General features: G+C 36.0%; 1 protein-coding gene across 6 annotated transcripts in view; it reads right to left on the bottom strand.

Moving 5' to 3' along the window:
• The window catches only part of Raph1 (Ras association (RalGDS/AF-6) and pleckstrin homology domains 1), an 81,186-nt gene that overhangs the window by 9,892 nt on the left and 54,329 nt on the right, over positions 1-16,965 (bottom strand). For all 6 annotated transcript variants that reach the window (XM_048344908.1, XM_048344909.1, XM_048344907.1 and 3 more), the window contains 8 exons: positions 11,216-11,293; positions 10,651-10,810; positions 9,721-9,842; positions 8,303-8,368; positions 7,075-7,218; positions 5,758-5,868; positions 2,399-2,497; positions 1,328-1,448 (listed from right to left, as the gene is read on the bottom strand). In XM_048344908.1, the coding sequence (XP_048200865.1) occupies positions 1,328-1,448; positions 2,399-2,497; positions 5,758-5,868; positions 7,075-7,218; positions 8,303-8,368; positions 9,721-9,842; positions 10,651-10,810; positions 11,216-11,293 (901 nt within the window). The remainder of the gene's footprint in view (positions 1-1,327; positions 1,449-2,398; positions 2,498-5,757; positions 5,869-7,074; positions 7,219-8,302; positions 8,369-9,720; positions 9,843-10,650; positions 10,811-11,215; positions 11,294-16,965) is intronic.

The following is a 16,965-nucleotide window of genomic DNA, read 5'->3' as shown; positions in this document are numbered from 1 at the left end:
AGGGACGGTGGTGAGGATACGGTGAGCGTCTGTCTCATATCTGGACTGAGGGAAAAAAAAAACTATTTCCCTGGACTCTAGCTAGATCAGGTAAGATAACTATGTATCCTTTCTAAATTGTTCTCTGAATAATGGCCATATCACCTACAGGCAGATTTCTTTTCATTGTTTGTTGATTTCATCTCTTAAGTACTCAAGAATAACATGCTGAAGAATATGCCAGAGGGATTTAGAAGCCCAGGGAAAGAGGACTGGTCAAGTAGTTTGCTGTGTCCCTCAAGTACTGGTCTGAGTATAGACTGAGGTTATGGGAGCTGGGGAGGAAGACCCCACAGGGAAGAAGTCACTCCCATCACATCATACCAAGGGACAACTGGTTTTGGTCCCCTGGCTGAGGTACAGCTTCTCAAGTAGGTTTCTCCACTGTGAAGTTAACTGTCACTGTGCACTGCACTTGAGGAGTGGATCATTTGCAAATCTTTTGTTTGGGACATGTGGCTCTCCTTGACGATTGATTTTGTCAATAATTTATAGCAGAATGGACTCATGGTACTTCATTTTCTAACATGGGACACAACCTTACACTACATTGTGTATTTTACTGCTCAGTTTCCAGCTCTGTCCATAGAGCACTTCCAGGTCAGCTCCTGTTCTCTGACTTGGTCCTCATCACGCTGCCTCGAGTGTCCACATGGTACTATTCTAAACTCACTTCTAATTACTCAGAGAAGATGGAAATCAAGTCACACAGTTTTTAAATCAACAATAAAACATTCTGCTTTGAGGTGATACGGATATCATTCAGGGACTATTCTGAAGAGAAGAAGCATTCAGTTTCAACAGCCTACTTTGTAGCACATGTGGGAACCTGAATGCTGCTTTTAGGTGTCACTTTTGAAAGCTGGATGACCTAAATGGCTTCCTGGATTGTAATTCTTCAGTAGTTCCAGGTATTCCTATTTCACTCAACTGTCCAGAAACCTATGTGAAAGGAAGAAAGCTTCCTCATGGATTTTTGAGTTCAGAGATTTCCCTAAATCACTTTTTAATCCCATGTATTTTAGCAATATATGAGTTTTGAATACACTTAGTAGGTATAAATAACTAAACTTCTAGCTTTCTTCCTGTCTAGACAAGTGATTTCCTGTTTCAAATGCATCTACAAACTACAAACAAGTACAAACATAATACTACCCTTTTCAAAATTTTGGAAAAATCCAAAACTTAGAAGTTAGTTATGGCTCTGGTTTTTAAGAGACAAGCTAAAATGACAAGGTCTAGTAACAATCTCTACAAAGACTTGGTGTTTGGAGGCATGGTTCACTACCTGGGATGCTGGAAGAGCTGGATCCTGACTTAATGCTGGAACTGGATAAAGAAGTCCAGTCATAGGCTGACTCCGTCCTCTTCCAGGCTTCTTGATAGTTCATGTAGAGTTGCTTCCCATACTGAACAGAGGCAGAGATAACATTTGAGTTTTGCCAGGTATAATATGGAAGGGTGAGATGAGAAAGGACCACATTTCTATATACTGTAATATTATATACCATTTCTATATACCTGCAATACTCCAAAAAGTCTCTAATAAATCTGCTCTTATTCACTCGTAGCAGAGCAGTAGGACGCTAACAGTTGTTTTTGGTTATGTTCATTATATACAGAAATGTATTTCCTCCAAAACTCTTTATTTTAGGCCAGAATCTCAGTACTTTTTAGGATGTTATTCTGAATCTGGTTAGTCCATGTTCAGTAGTTAATTTTATATATATATTTATTTTGCAGGATGGAGGTATAACTCTGGGGTAGATCACTTGACTAAGATGTTCCTGATGCTCTGAGTTTATAGAGCATTGAATTTTTCTTCTTTTTTTGCTTGCATTCACCTCTGCTATTTATATGGTATATCGTACATTCTCCCAAGCCAAAATACTCGGAGCTGCAAAAGCTTTTACCAACAGTATTTTTCCAGGGATACCAATGGATCAAAAGTTTCTCTATCACCAAGGGAAAAAAAAACATTTAAGAAATAAAACTTAGTAATCCCAGTTATTTTGGAGGCAGCAATTGGAACAATTGTGGTTTGAGGTCAACGTGGATTTGCCAAGACCCTATCTCAACAAACTGGGCAATGTGTGTGCCTGTCACCTCAGAGAGCCCCAAAGCCCCACCAGATCTGACCCGAAAAGCGACAGAGCTAGTGGTGTGGCTCATACGGCACAGCAGCCTGCTTGGTGAGCACACAGCCCTTGGGTTATTTTTAAAAAAAAAAAACATCAAAGTTAGGCTTAAGAAAACTAGACAATGACAAAGTTATGATCACCAAACAATGTGAATTATTGTGACAATTAACCCGTACACTTGAGCACCTCATTATCATCAAAACAAACAAAAAACATACCTTTGCAATGCGGATCCCGTTGACCCACTGATGCAGCGTCCGCACATCGTCACAACAAAGATATTTGATATACTGAGATTTTTTCTGAATCTGAGGGTGCTGCAAGATGAAAGGTAAAATTCAACTAAGCCTCTTGGAGAACTGAAGAAATCCAAACTCTAGCAAAACTTAAATGTATTCTGGTAAGTTATAGTCAATAATGGCCACCTATTATCTACTTCTTACATAGTCATAAAACCAAACAAAATAGCCTACACATGGTTTTGCAAAGTAAAATTTGTGTTAAATTTTAGGGCGAGATTGTCTAAACCTCTGCATCATGGGAAATCCCCGAATATCCAATAGTAAACTCCATCAAGATTAAGTAAGCAGAATTCTCAATGTGTAAGACTGAAAAGGGAAAGGAATGTTTTTTACTTTGAACCCTCTGAAATAATGGTTTCAGGAAACTCCAAATGGGGCCATCAGGGAAGCATCCTGTGTTTTCAGGTGAGTATGTGGCCTACAGCAAAGCATAGGTTAGCATCTGGCACCTGACACGGCTGGGCGGGGTGGGGGGGCAAAAACACCTTCATAGGCTTCCCTCTGCCCAACTGTACAAACAGCATGCATGCTCCCATGGGACAAGGAGTTTTTTTGTAGCAACATCTAAACCCACTGTACTTGTCAGGTGAGGTTGGATGGGGGTGAATGATGTAACCTACGTATAAACTTAAGTGTTAAGAACAGATTTAAGCTAATTACACTGGGTCTAACATGAGCTTCTTAGGAAGAATGTCTAAATTATGCTGGGTTTCAGTGTAATTATTTATGATTATTACTGCTCTTAGTCATTCAAAAAGACAACAAAAGGCTCTATATTACTTGACAAAAATGTTTAAAAGAATGTTTAAGTATAAGAAAGATATTTTAAAAAGATTTTAGCTTTTCTAAAACTTCTTAATCCCATTTATTGGTTGTAGAAACTCATGAGAACAATAAAATAAACAATTTGAGTATGTTCTCAGTGCAGTAGAAACAGGTGGCCACACGCAAACACACACACACACACACACACACACACACACACACACACACACGTTTTACAGACCAGTAACTATGGTCTATAGTGAGAGAAAACAATGAAAATCATTGATTGTATTTTAGTCAGTATTTTACAAAAGTTATCTCTTTACAGCATAATGTTCACCAAGGCCAACTTTCTCTCTCTCTCCTTTCCTAGCGGTAGTTGGAATTGAACACAGTGCCTAACCTCCAGCAAGCATGCTACCATTTGGCCAGATCTTTGAGTCCCCATAGCCACCTCTCTTATTGAAGTGTATAGTCAAAGTTTTAAATAGTAACACTTTCGACAATAAAACGTTAGTAGCAGAATAGTTTTCTTTCCTGGTAATGTAGGTTCCCCCTTGGAACACGTACCCTGTCCATACTAAATCTTACTCTCATAAAAGGCCACAGCAATCTTGCAAAAGTGAAAGAGAATAGGAAAAGTGTGTATTTTTCTACAAATGGATGAGGAATTTCACCTTGTTTTTACTCACTCACCAAATATTTTTCTAACAAGAAATATATGCTCCATGCTTCAACTAGGTTTTAGAATATAGTGAAGGACAACATAGAAAAGCTCCTTGGCGGGGCTGGGAATATGGTCTAGTGGCAATAGTGCTTGCCTCATATACATGAAGCCCTGGGTTCAATTCCTCAGCACCACATATACAGAAAATGGCCAGAAGAGGCGCTGTGGCTCAAGTGGCAGAGTGCTAGCCTTGAACAAAAAGAAGCCAGGGACAGTGTGCAGACCCTGAGTCCAAGCCCCTGGACTGGCCTAAAAAGAAAAAAAAGAAAAGCTCCTTGGCTTTAAGCCACAATTCATGCAGAAGATAAAACTGGCTGATTCAAATGGAGCTTTCTTAATCTTGTCAAATAAAGCTGGAAAGGGCTGTTTCCTGCTTCTTAAAGGTGCTGCCACAGGATAATTCTTAGCAACTATCATGATGCTCACCCTCTATTCTTGATCTGTTTTTGTTTTTAAGACAAGGTCTCGCCATATAGTACAGGCTGGCCTTAAATGGACTCAGCTTTCAAGTGCTGGGATTACAGATCAGCACCGTCATGCCCAGATCTTCTGGGCATGTTACCACTATTCTCAACTGCATGGGTTCAGTGGGTGTTTGTCCAACTACAGCAGCTGACCTCCTGAGTTTCCATGCTGCTTCTACATGAAAAGATTGGTTTTATTTTTATTAACACATCAGGGATGGCGGAAGACAAATTACCCTCTACTCTACTCTCATCACCTCTCCAACCTGGGATTCCAGATAATATCCTGAAATGTACTATAATTATTTGAGTATCTGTAAATCACATACCTGATTGCTTGCTAATTTAAAGTTCATTGTAGGGCTGGGCACTTGTGGTGCATACCTGTTAATTCTAGCTATTTAGGAGGTTGAGATCAGAGAATTCCAGTTCAAAGCCAGATTGAGCAGATAAATCTGTGAGCTTATTATCTCCAATTAACTATCCAAAAAGCCAAAGGTAGAGCTGTGGCTCAAGTGATAGGCACTAGCCTTTACAAAAAGCCAAGTGAGAGTTCAAGCCTTAGTACTGGACAAAAACAAAATTTCATTTTAGAACCTCATAAAAATATGATAGTGCCCAAACCCTGCGTTAAAGACTTAGAATCAGCACAAAACAAAACAACAACACAAAAGTACAAATGTCTTCTCAAAAGTAGAGATGTAACTAGTAGAAGATCAAAAATTGGATTAAAGGAGAAGGAAACTTCCTAATTATTGCTCAGATACCATGGACTATCATGACTATACTTTAGTGAAATAAAACCAAGATGATTTCTGGACTAGACAGTTGCTTTTGAACTTGGTTGAGTACAGTGCCCTCTGATGGTTCTGCTGAAGAACAGAAAAAATAACTCAAGCAAATACGTGTCCAACATGCAGCTCCAAGTCTGTCTAAAACAAGCCTACTACTAAACCAGAGTTTCAAAGTTATAATTAAATATCTTCTATCGCATGGCTTAAGTTTATAATCAGCATCCACTCCTTACTTGCATGAATATAATTAGGGCTAACTGGTTCACAGTTAGCTGTCCAACAGCCTATTGTTTTTTCCTTACCAACCTTGATATCCTTCAACCTTCCCCCTCCTAGTGATGGGGAGGGACTTGCACGTGCTAGGCAAGGGTCATCTAAGCTACATGCCCAGTCACACTAGTCCTTTTTTCAATCTATAGGATAAAGAAAAATAGTGTACTTGATAAGAGACCCAAAGTATTCTTAAATGTGCAATAACCTATATCTGACATCAATTAAAATTCCTAAAGAGATGTATGCATTTACCTTGAGCACCAGGCAATAGTCTGTAGGAGCTTTGTATTTGTTCCGATAGTCCTGACCATAATAAACATTGACATGATCCAGCTGGAGAAAGCACACCAGATCCCGAGACACCTGCGGCAAATACACCCCACAGAATGAATTAACAACAATGTACAAACAGGCAACCCTCATACCCGGCAGAATCAAAATTTTACTAAGTAGAAATTATTCCTAATTAGCAGAAAACAGTAAAATTCTGTATAAAGGTTTCTTCTCTAGTCCACAATGCAATCAAAAGACCAGTCCATTTTTCTTACTATTTTGCCATTCAGAATGAATGCTGACTTATTTAGAAATGTTGACATTTTAAATCATACATTAAAGATACTATGGTATACTAAATAAAACAGCTCTCTGGAAAGAACTAGAAAATGTCAAGTAGGTCTGGACCTATAACATATATTTTAATTCTCAATTAAGAATTTTCTCATCAGTTAAACGGGGAAAATAATTTATTCTCATAGGCGTGTTGTAAGATTAGAGTACACTCTGAAATTCTTACCATAGCCCTGGCATGGAATACATACAAAAGTGACTCATATTATAGACAGGCTTACTATGCCTGTAATTCTGGCTACTCACAAGGCTGAGATGCAGAGGATTTCAGTTCGAAGCCAGCAAGGGCAAAAAAGACTGAGATTCTAGCTTCCCCCAAACCAGCCAAAACCCAGGCTGGAAGTACGTTTTAGTAGTACAGTGCCTACTGAGCAAATATAAGGCCTATAGCTCAAATCTGGGTACCAATAAAGCCAAACCAAATGAAATGTATTATTCGAGGTTGATATGGCTGTAATCCCTGGAAGTTATTCTCCCCAAACAAAAAACAATAAAAACTCTGACAAAAGTTCTAAAAATAAAGCCACGGCTTAAAATTGGTAAGAAAACTGAGATAACTAGTTCAGTGATCAGAGAAGTAAAATATTCCAAGTTTCCTCTTCTTTATAATAGGTAGTAACAAAGTCTTTCGGTCTGTGCTACCTGTGCTGAAACTACAAACAAAGTAACCAGCAGCCTGGCTAACACCTATAATCCTAGCTACTCAGGTGGCTGAAATCTAAGGATCATAGTTCCAAGCCAACCCAGGCAGGAAAGTCCATGAGACTACTATCTCCAATTAAATCACAGAAAAAGCCAGAAGTGGTGCTATAGCTCAAGTGGTAACATGCTAGCCTTGAGCAAAAGGACTTACAGAGAGCACCCAGGTCCTGAGTTAAAGCCTCAAGAATGGGGGTAACTAGTACAATAAGGGAGGCTCCTAAGCTTACAGGAGGGACATACCTTTGCTTTTCCTTTAGGGACATAGTAGATACCAGATGCTCGCAAGAGAAAGTAACGCTTCTTCCAAGACTTTTTGCCATCATCTTTCAACCAAAGGACTCCTTCAATTTCTGGTACAGTTACAGAACTTCCACAAAAACATTCCTTTAAAAAATTAAAAAGGTGATTAGAAAAGATTTATGATCCTTGGATTTTGGGGGACAAATGTTATGTATACATCCCTTTGAGTTGTATCATCAAAATGGTCTTGTATTAGAACCATGTTGCTTTTACCTGAATTAGAATGTTCTAATTTAGACACATGAGTTTATTTTAGAACTATTTTGACAATCCTAAAAATATTCAGTAAGTAAAAAAATCCGTCCATCATACGTATACAATGAATTTTTACCTATGAATTTCTGTTTAACATTTTTTTGTACAAAAACTGAATTAAAATGAATTACATATAGTAGTATTTAATTATACTTCTAAACAGCAATAATAAAAATGTCAGAGCTGGCTTAAGTACTGCACTATATTTTTTTCCAAATCACATTAGATTATTTGTCAAGAAAAAGGAATGGAGTCAAAAAAACAACATGGTAACTATATGATTAATAACAATTTACAAAGTATACCCACTTATTTGGTCAAAGAGAATCTGTGTGTTTTTCTTTTTTAAATTTCTACGACTGAGAATGTAACATGTGTCCTTATATATGCCAGGCAAGTACTCTAACCTTGAGCCATACCCCTTAGAAGTATTTAATACTAGATGCTGAAAGACATAAATAAACTTAATTTTGAATTCTACTCCTTTCATTTAGATAAAAACCTAGTATATTAAAAGAAAACCATGTAGCCTGGTGCTGGTGACTCACAGCTGTAATCCTTGCTACTCAGGAGGCTGAGATCTGAGGATCAAAGTTCAAAGCCAGCTCAGGTAGGAAAGTCTGTGAAACGTATTTCCAACTGACCATCAGAAAATGGGAAGTGGCAATGTGATTCAAAGTGGTAGCGCTGCAGCCTTGAGCAAAAGAGCTCAGGGACAGCACCCAGGCCCCTGAGTTCAAGCTCCACGACTGACCAAAGAAATAGAAATAGGCTCCTCAGTGGCCTAACGTGCTCGCAACATTGAGCTCTTTCATGTTATCAAAGAACACAGGCTTCTTCATTTATAATTATAAATATGAAGCACTGACACAGCGGGTTTCAAAAGGTGCCAAAAAAGGATGAGGGGACATACCTCTAATAGCACTTCTTTATTTCTATCGGCCATCTCAACTGTTTCCTTTTTTCCTAGAAGGTAATTCTGAAAACACAATGAAATGAAAGTTAAAGGACAAACTCATTACTTTGACATGAGTGCATATATTATTGCTTTTAGGGAAACAGAAACTCTGTGTTTGTACTGTCATGGAAGGAAATATGCCTTCAAGAAAATGCCTAATGTTTGGACATCATCATCATTAAACACCAGCCTTTCCTTACCTAAATACCTGTCATCATTTATTCCACAAACTGCTTTATTCCAAATCCTGAGGTGACATTATTATATGCAACAAATATTTTTCCATGTTTAATGAAGGATACATTGAAAGTTTGTACAAGTTTACAAATAGGGATAACAAGTAAGGAAAAGGTAATTTAAATATGTTGAGCCAGCATATTTGTAAGCAGGATTCAGAATAAATTTAATTTATGCTCTGGTGTTTTGAGAAATCCCAATTTAGTGAGACTATAACAATCTCATTTGCTTGGCTTAGGCTTACTTACTAAAACCTAAACTGTTATCATTAGGATAATTATTTTTCAGTTCCCTAGAAAAATGTATTCATTCTTCATAGGAAAAACTGGGATGATCAAGTCTGCAGGACAGCCACTTCAACACTGCTGCTGTTCTTCTCACTCCCGCTTTTAATGTGGAATTGGTGGTTTTTACTACCTCGCCATTTTTATTAAATGCCTGTGTTTGGAAGTACTAGCTCAAACATTATTTTGGAATAAGGAAAAGATGCCAAATAAATCAAGGTTGGATATATTATAGCATACTTACAACCAAGGTTACTGGGATTTTAAAGAAGTTCCAAACAAAGTAGAAGTAAAGACAAAGTATCAAATAGATATGTGGCTGATAATGGATTTTTTTTCCTTTTGTGAGATAACAAACTCATCACATAAGTAGCTGGGTTCAACACAGCTGTAGATTTACAGAATGTAAACCCTACGTTACTCCTGACTTCCCCAGGGTCACCTTATTTGGCTTTGTGGGAATCCCCTGAATCCCAGCTTACTTTCCGCCTCGGTAGCAGTGATTAATTTTCCCATGGGGATTTCCAGTATAATGTTCTAACCAGATGACTAACCCCCCCTTTTTTTTTTTTGCCAGTCCTGGGGCTTGGACTCGGGGCCTGCGCACTGTCCCTGGCTTCCTTTTGCTCAAGGATAGTGCTCTACCTCTTGAACCACAGTGCTACTTCTAGCTTTTTCTGTTTATGTGGTGCTGAGAAATTGAACCCAGGGCTTCGTGCATGCTAGGCAAGCACTCTACCACTAAGCGACATTCCCAGTCCCCTGACTACCAGTCTTAAAACTATAAACTTAGCTGTTATAGAATAATATGTACTTTAAAATCCCCCAAGCCTGTAAGTTATTCAGTCTCACCTGTGGGTTTTTGAAAAGTGCGTATTTTTCTATGCGCTCCATAAATATAAGCTTGTTTTGGCTATCTCTTGTCCAATTGAGAAGATTTTCAACCAAGTTTTCATGGTCTTCGAAGATTCTCTCTGTCCCCAAAATATCAATATTTCATTATTTTAAAATTATTATTTTGACTTGCACAGATTACCTGGTTTTCTCTCAGTTTTGAAAACAAGGAACATGCCCTAGTGATGTGAAATAACTTAACAAAGGTTACATATCACATAACTGATATATGAAGCCTTCTAACTTGCATCATCATTCAGCCTTTAGCTTTTTCCCCCATTCTATCCTTAAAAATAAAACGTAAGTTACATTTTATTAACTTTGATATCAAGCATTTACAATAGCATTTGGTTCTCAGCATTCAAAAACTTTTCAAGATGATTTCTTCCATGATCCAGAAATATTACCTAATTTTAAATGTATATATATTTACTAATTGCCAAATTAGGTGTCAAAAAACATTCTATATATTGAGCAAATGCTGAAGAATACAGTGTAGATATTTACTCTCTGAAATTGTTGTACTGGTTTTCCTGAAAGTTAAATGCTAATATGAAAACTTCAGTACAAGTACTAAAACATATAAATATAGCAATATAGAAAATTCATTGATTTATGCCATTCTTCTTGGAAGAAAACAGTATTTTGATACCTTAAAAAAAAAAAACTTAGCTTCAACGATTCTGAAATCTCTATTTCTCCCTATTCTAACCCTGTTATACTAAAATAAATCCCTTCTTAAGAATATGTAGAAAGGTCAAATAATAAAATACTACCATGAAATTTTATAGGAGAAAATATAAAGATGTCTCAAAATGCTTCAACTGATACGAAACTGTTGGAATTACTTAAAAGTTAATAAGCAATTTAAGCAATGACTTTACTCACCCATTTGTAACTCAGAAATGGTTTCCACTAGTGACCAATCTAAACTGTAACCACAGTGGGATTTGTCCATCAGGTTATCCAGCACTTGTCTCACGGTCTGCCTCTCATCCACCATCATTGTTTTAGAACTATCATCAGACATATGGACTCTAATCACTAGCTGTTAAGAGTTCAGAGAGAAATTATGTAAAAACCAAAAAGTGGCATTCTAGAAAAAGGTACTTTCCCCTACTGAATAGTATTGTGATTAGTGTACTTAAATATAAATTAAAACATAATGACTTTATCATGAAAAAGATAGGCTAAAGTTAAGTATAAAGTAACTTATCTAAATAAATGTAAAGATTTTGAAATATTTAATAATGTGTTAGATTATTCTGTTAAGATTTTTTCTTTTATCTTTTTTAGGAGAACTAGAAAACAAGGGTCAAAACATACTACATGTGAAAAACATATTAGGAAAAAATACTCCTCCTCCTCTCTATAGATGAGGGAAACATATAAATAAGGTAATTCTTCATGAAACAGATAAAAATTCTAAGCCATTCAATAGGACAAATGTCACCTTTTTCACTTGTGCCTCTTTAATTTTCTCCAGAGCAACTCTGATCTTCTCAGCTTTCAATTTTGCTGCCTGTTCTTCCTGTGGACATAAAAAACATTTCAGATAAACTAATGCTAAGATAATGAGAATATTTAAAAGTCTTTTTATCTTTATGGATATTCCTAACATTCAATTTCATTAATACAACAGACTTACATACAGTATATTTTTTCAAAAAGCACTGTTTAGAAAAACCTGACCTGTTTTTTTTTAAAGGAGTATTTTTACAGATTCAGTCTTAGAAATATCTTACAAGACTAGAGCCCATATTTCCAAGGAAAAGAAAAAATCTGTGATATAATATTTAATAAGCTACTCTATAGATATAAAACAGATAAATGTCAAAGTCTGTAACTGGGAAACATGAGTGCATAATAAACATCTGTGGATTGCCTATTTGTTATACTTACCTAACCCCTCAACTCTAAATTTATATGTCCTGTAAAGTATGGCAAGCTTTTGCCTATTGATGGTATCAATATCACAAATATATATATATATATATACAGCAATAACACTATCACAAACATAGACAACAAAAGCAAAAAACAATTATTTGCAACTATTGAAAATCTTTAATGAGGAGAATGTAGGTACGCTCATTAATATACTAACACAAATACAAGAGGCTGTTTTATATCCTAAGTTTTACTCTGCTGTAGAATCACACAACATAATTATGTTAATAAATTCAATTTTTCTACCAATTTATTGGTAAGATTTTTAAAATACCAATTTTCAAAATAACTTAATTTTAATAACTTCTACTTTAGAAATCTTAGATTACAAATAGTAGTAAAAATTATAAAGAACTAAAGTAAGCCATATGTCTATTTTTTCTAAAACAGCAAATAGTAGTAGTATACTAACACCTGTACTTACTTGTAATTTCCAGCAATAGGCCATAATATACTGCAGCATTAATTACCACTCGGAGAAAACTACATAAATTTTGATCCTGAGTAGAATGCTGTTAAAACCCACAACACATGTATTTTTCTTTATAAAAAACTAAAACTTCTTAGGCTAAAAACCAGAAGTTCAACTCATTTAATAGATTTATTTTTCTGATCACCTAAATTCTGATGGCTTTCCTATTTACAAACTGCTTCTCTACTACCTGGTAAGCCAGGTTGCCTCTCTCTCATTTCATGCTTATTTTACTACTCCTTGGAACAGAGAAACTGTGGTTAGGGAAGGCAGTTAGCTTAATTTGCCAGAAATTGGATCCCTTTCAATGACTGGAGCCAGTAAATCAGCATAATAACCAAGGTCTGGAAATTCTATCTGTAAACCCAATTAAGCAGAGAACAAAGAACTTTCTTTTTAACAATGAAGAAGAGTAAGATGAGATTAAGTTCTTATACTATTTAGATATATTCCTTTAACTAAAAGATTAAATCATGAAGTAGAGTGGAGGTGCTGCATATACTTGTGTGATAATATTGAAACCAACTGAAGAGAGAAAGGGAAATAAAGAGTAATAGGTAAATCTGATCAAAATACATTATACGCAAATATGGATATATCACAACAAAACCTTTTTGTACCATTGAGACTAGTACAGAAAAGAAAAAAAAATTTTTTTAAAGAAAAACTTAAATCAATTCCTTCCACTTTATTCCTTCCATCCTTTATGCAAATAAATAGAACCATAAAATGTTTACTACATTTTTACACAAGGTAATTTTTTTTCTTTTTAAAAGTAGGCTACAAATGAAAACTAAACAACTATCACTAAAACTCTTTAGAACTGAGTGTTAGAAAAATAAAATAATTATTAATTAGCAAGCTTTATATTTTTCATGTGTATAGCATAGTTATACAGTGAGATTTGAAATAGTTTGTTATCAAGTACTTGACTATTACTGAGAAAAAAATTTACCAAAGTTTATTTACATATTTCATTTCATGCCACTGGAATTCAAAGTCTGATGAGGAAAAACCAATATATGGAATCAACCAAAGTTTGTGTATTTGAAATACGAACTTGTAAATGGACTACTTCTTTATGAGGTTTGTTCTGACAAAAAATTTAGAAGATGTCAAAATGAAAAAAAAAAAAGGAGTTAGCAGGAAAGAGCATGAACCATAGACTTGGAGGAAAAACATCTGCAAAAGACATACCTGATAAAGGAAGTATAATCCAAAATATAGAAGAGAACTTTTAAAACTCAAAAAAACTGAATGCCTTGATCTTTAGAACAAAGTAAGTCATAGCGTTGGCACATTACTGCAATACCAGCACTCGGGAGGATGAGACAGAAGGATTTTATCAGAGTCCTTGATCAACCTGCGTTAAAAGCTGGTTTCAAAGAACACATAAGCTTGGCACTAGTGGTCCATGCCTATAATCCTAGCTACTCAGGAGACAGAGATATAAGGATCATGGCTCAAAGCCAGATATGGCAGGAAAATCCATGAGACTCTTATTGCCAATTAACAACCAAAAAGCCAGAAAGAGAGTGTCTAAAGTGAAAAAGCTAAAGGTCAGTACTAAGGTCCTGAGTTCAAACTCCAGTCCTGGCACAAGGAAATAAAAAAGAAACTAACCAAACAAGCTGCTACTGCAGAGTTATTAGAATAGATATAAATTCCACACAGAACACCGAGTGTTGGTAAGATGTGGAATAATAAGAATTTTCATTGCTGGTAGGAAGGCAAAATGGTCTAGCCACTTTGGAGATAGTGTGGCAATTTCTCACAAAACTAAACATACTCTTACCATATGTAATCATGTTTCCAGGAACTTTCAAAAGGAGTTGAAAAGTAGTGTCAATAAAAAACCTGCACCTAGATGTTTACAGAAGCTTATCCATCACCGTTGTTAAAATGTGAACGTAACTAAGATAATCTCCAGTTAGTGAATAAACTGTGGTACATCCTGACAATAAAATATTATTTAGCATGAAAAAGAAATGAACTATCAAGCAAGCCACCAAATGGCATGCAGGACTCTTAAATGTGGGATTACTAAGTGAAAGAAGTCAATCTGAAAATGCTAGGTACTCTTTTAATTCTACCTGCATTATACACTCTGAAAAAGCCAAAACAACAGAGGCAGTAAAAAGATGGGTGGTAAGGAAGAAAGAAGTGTGAAGAGGCAGACTATAAAGGATGCAAGGGCAATGCAACTACTATGTAACTGTGATGGAGACAGGGTAAAAACCTTAAAAAAATTTTTTTCACCAGTTCACGAATACAATGTATCTTGATCACTGTAAAAATTTAAAGAATTATATATGTATATATCAGTTATAAATACAAAAGCAGTACTGTTATGCTCCATTTTATTTTAGTATAGTTTGTCAAATAAAAAAATTCATTCAACCATAGGCTTAGCATATATAAACTCATAGTTTAGTTGCTGCTCCACACACTCTAAGTAAATAAAGATTAAGCAGAGAGGCCAGAGCAACTAATTAACACATATTAAAATAATTAGACTTCCTAACCATTATAACTTGAAGTCATTCTCATGTAAAGCAGCTAGATGGGGCTATTTCAACAAATTCAAATTTAGCTATATTCCATTAGCTCAAATGCTACTTTTCATGAATAATTTATGTAATTACAAAAATCAGACTAGGAAAAAAACTGTACCAAATTCAAATTTAAGAGCTGGCTTGTTTAATTTCATCATAGACAAATATTACTTTATTCTCTGCAGGTTCTTGTATTCTTGTAAGGATATTCTTTGCTACAACTTTTTGAAGAAGCAGAGTTGATCAAAATACTTCTTCATAGCTAAGCACTGGTGTCTTACACCTGTAAATCCTATCTGCCCATGAGTCTGAGATCTGAGGATAACAATTCAAAGCTAGCCCAGGCAGACAAATCCATGAGACATTTTTTGTCCGTCTTGGGGCTTGAACTCAGGGCTTGGCCTAGGTGCTGTCCCAGAGCTCTTTTTGCCCAAGGCTAATATTGTTCTAACCACTTTGGAGCCAAAGTGCCAATTCCAGTTTTCTGGTGGAATAAGAGTCTCATGGACTTTCCTGCCTGGGCTGATTTTGCACCACAAGCCTCAGATCTCAGCCTCCTAAGTGGCTAGGATTACAGGCGTGAGCTACAGCACCCAGCTCCATGGGACTCTAATCTCCAATTACCAAAAAAGGTAAAAGGAGAGCAGTGGCTCAAGTGGTAGAGCACTAGTTTTTATTAACAAAGCTAAGGGGCAGTGCCTAGGCCCCAGTACCCAGACAAAAAAACCAAACCCAAAATATCTTGGTAATGATGACCATTACTGGAGCAAAACTGGAAATGAAAGTAAGCAATATTACATCTTAACATAAATACAATCAATTCCAATCAATCTCACCCCTCTATCACTCCCCCAGTCCCTGTCCCCCTTCTCAAAAAAAGTTCAACAGGTTTAATGGTTCTATTTTCATAGTAAAGAATTTATTTCGACAGTATTCAAAACCTCCTTCCCACACTAGTATCCCTAGTCTTTTGATTTCCTCACCACCCATCCCCCCTATTGCTCAACAGCTTTCATTAAGTTTTTTTAATGCTATTTTCATATATACTTGTGATCTATTTCAGAATTACTCTATTTCATTTTTACTTTCCCTTTCTCTTCTTTAGTAGATTGATTCAGGTTCTGTTTATCTATATAAATACTTATGCATATGTCCTTGAAATATGTTTTGTAGGTCTGTCTAGCCTCAATACCTCCCAATATGTAATGTAACCTAAATTTAAAAAGGAAATAAAACTGTGTGATTTGCATGATTTTTAGTATTTTATGTTCTTTGTGAGTTATTTTTATCTACTAGTTAAACCATATATGTGTGTGTATATACATATATATATATATATATATATATATTTTTTTTTTTTTTCCTTGCCAGTCCTGGGGCTTGAACTCGCCCTGAGCACTATCTCTGGCTTCTCTTTGCTCAAGGCTCTTCCACTTGAGCCACAGCGCCACTTCGGCCTTTTTCCATATATGTGGTGCTGAGGAGTTGAACCCAGGGCTTCACATGTATATGGGGCAAGCACTCTGCCACCAGGCCATATTCCCAGCCCCATAATCTTTTTTAAATTTATTTTTGTGTGTGTTAGTACTGGGGCTTGAACTCAGTCTCAAGCTCTTGCTCATCTTTCCTGCTCATGGCTGATGTTCAACCACAAGAGGAATGCCTCTAGTGTGGCATTTTACTGGTTAATTGAAAATGAGAGTCTCTGACACTTTATTGCCAGGGCTGATTTTAAAGTGTGTTCCTCTAGGTCTCAGCCTCCTAAGCAGCTATGATTACACGCATGAGCCACTGTAGCCTGACTCATAATCTTATCTCTTATCCATAACACAATTTGGGAAAAATGAAATTGTCATCAGGTTTTTAAGTGTTGTGCTAACAGAACAGATCAATAAATCTTTGGTGATGTCTTTAGATAATATATTTAGATGATTTCCAGTTACTTATTTATGAAGATCAATACAAAGCACAAAGCTTTCTTCGTATTATATTCTGCTGACCAACTCAGGTTGTAAGTCTGCTGTTCTTTATCTTCTACCTGCTTTCTTCATGTTGTCTCATAACTATACTAAACATAAATACCTCACACATATAAAAAGCAACTTTCTCCTCTACCCCTTTCTCTTAAATGAGCAAGAGACAACCCATTTTCTATTGAAAACTCCTCTGTGGCTATCAATAACCATCAAATGCCAAGCCTCCTCAAATTTACATAGGAGACAGAAA

The sequence above is a fragment of the Perognathus longimembris genome, chromosome 4 (genome assembly GCF_023159225.1).
Source record: "Perognathus longimembris pacificus isolate PPM17 chromosome 4, ASM2315922v1, whole genome shotgun sequence".
Classification (NCBI taxonomy): domain Eukaryota; kingdom Metazoa; phylum Chordata; class Mammalia; order Rodentia; family Heteromyidae; genus Perognathus; species Perognathus longimembris.
This window is presented reverse-complemented; position numbering and strand designations above follow the sequence as displayed.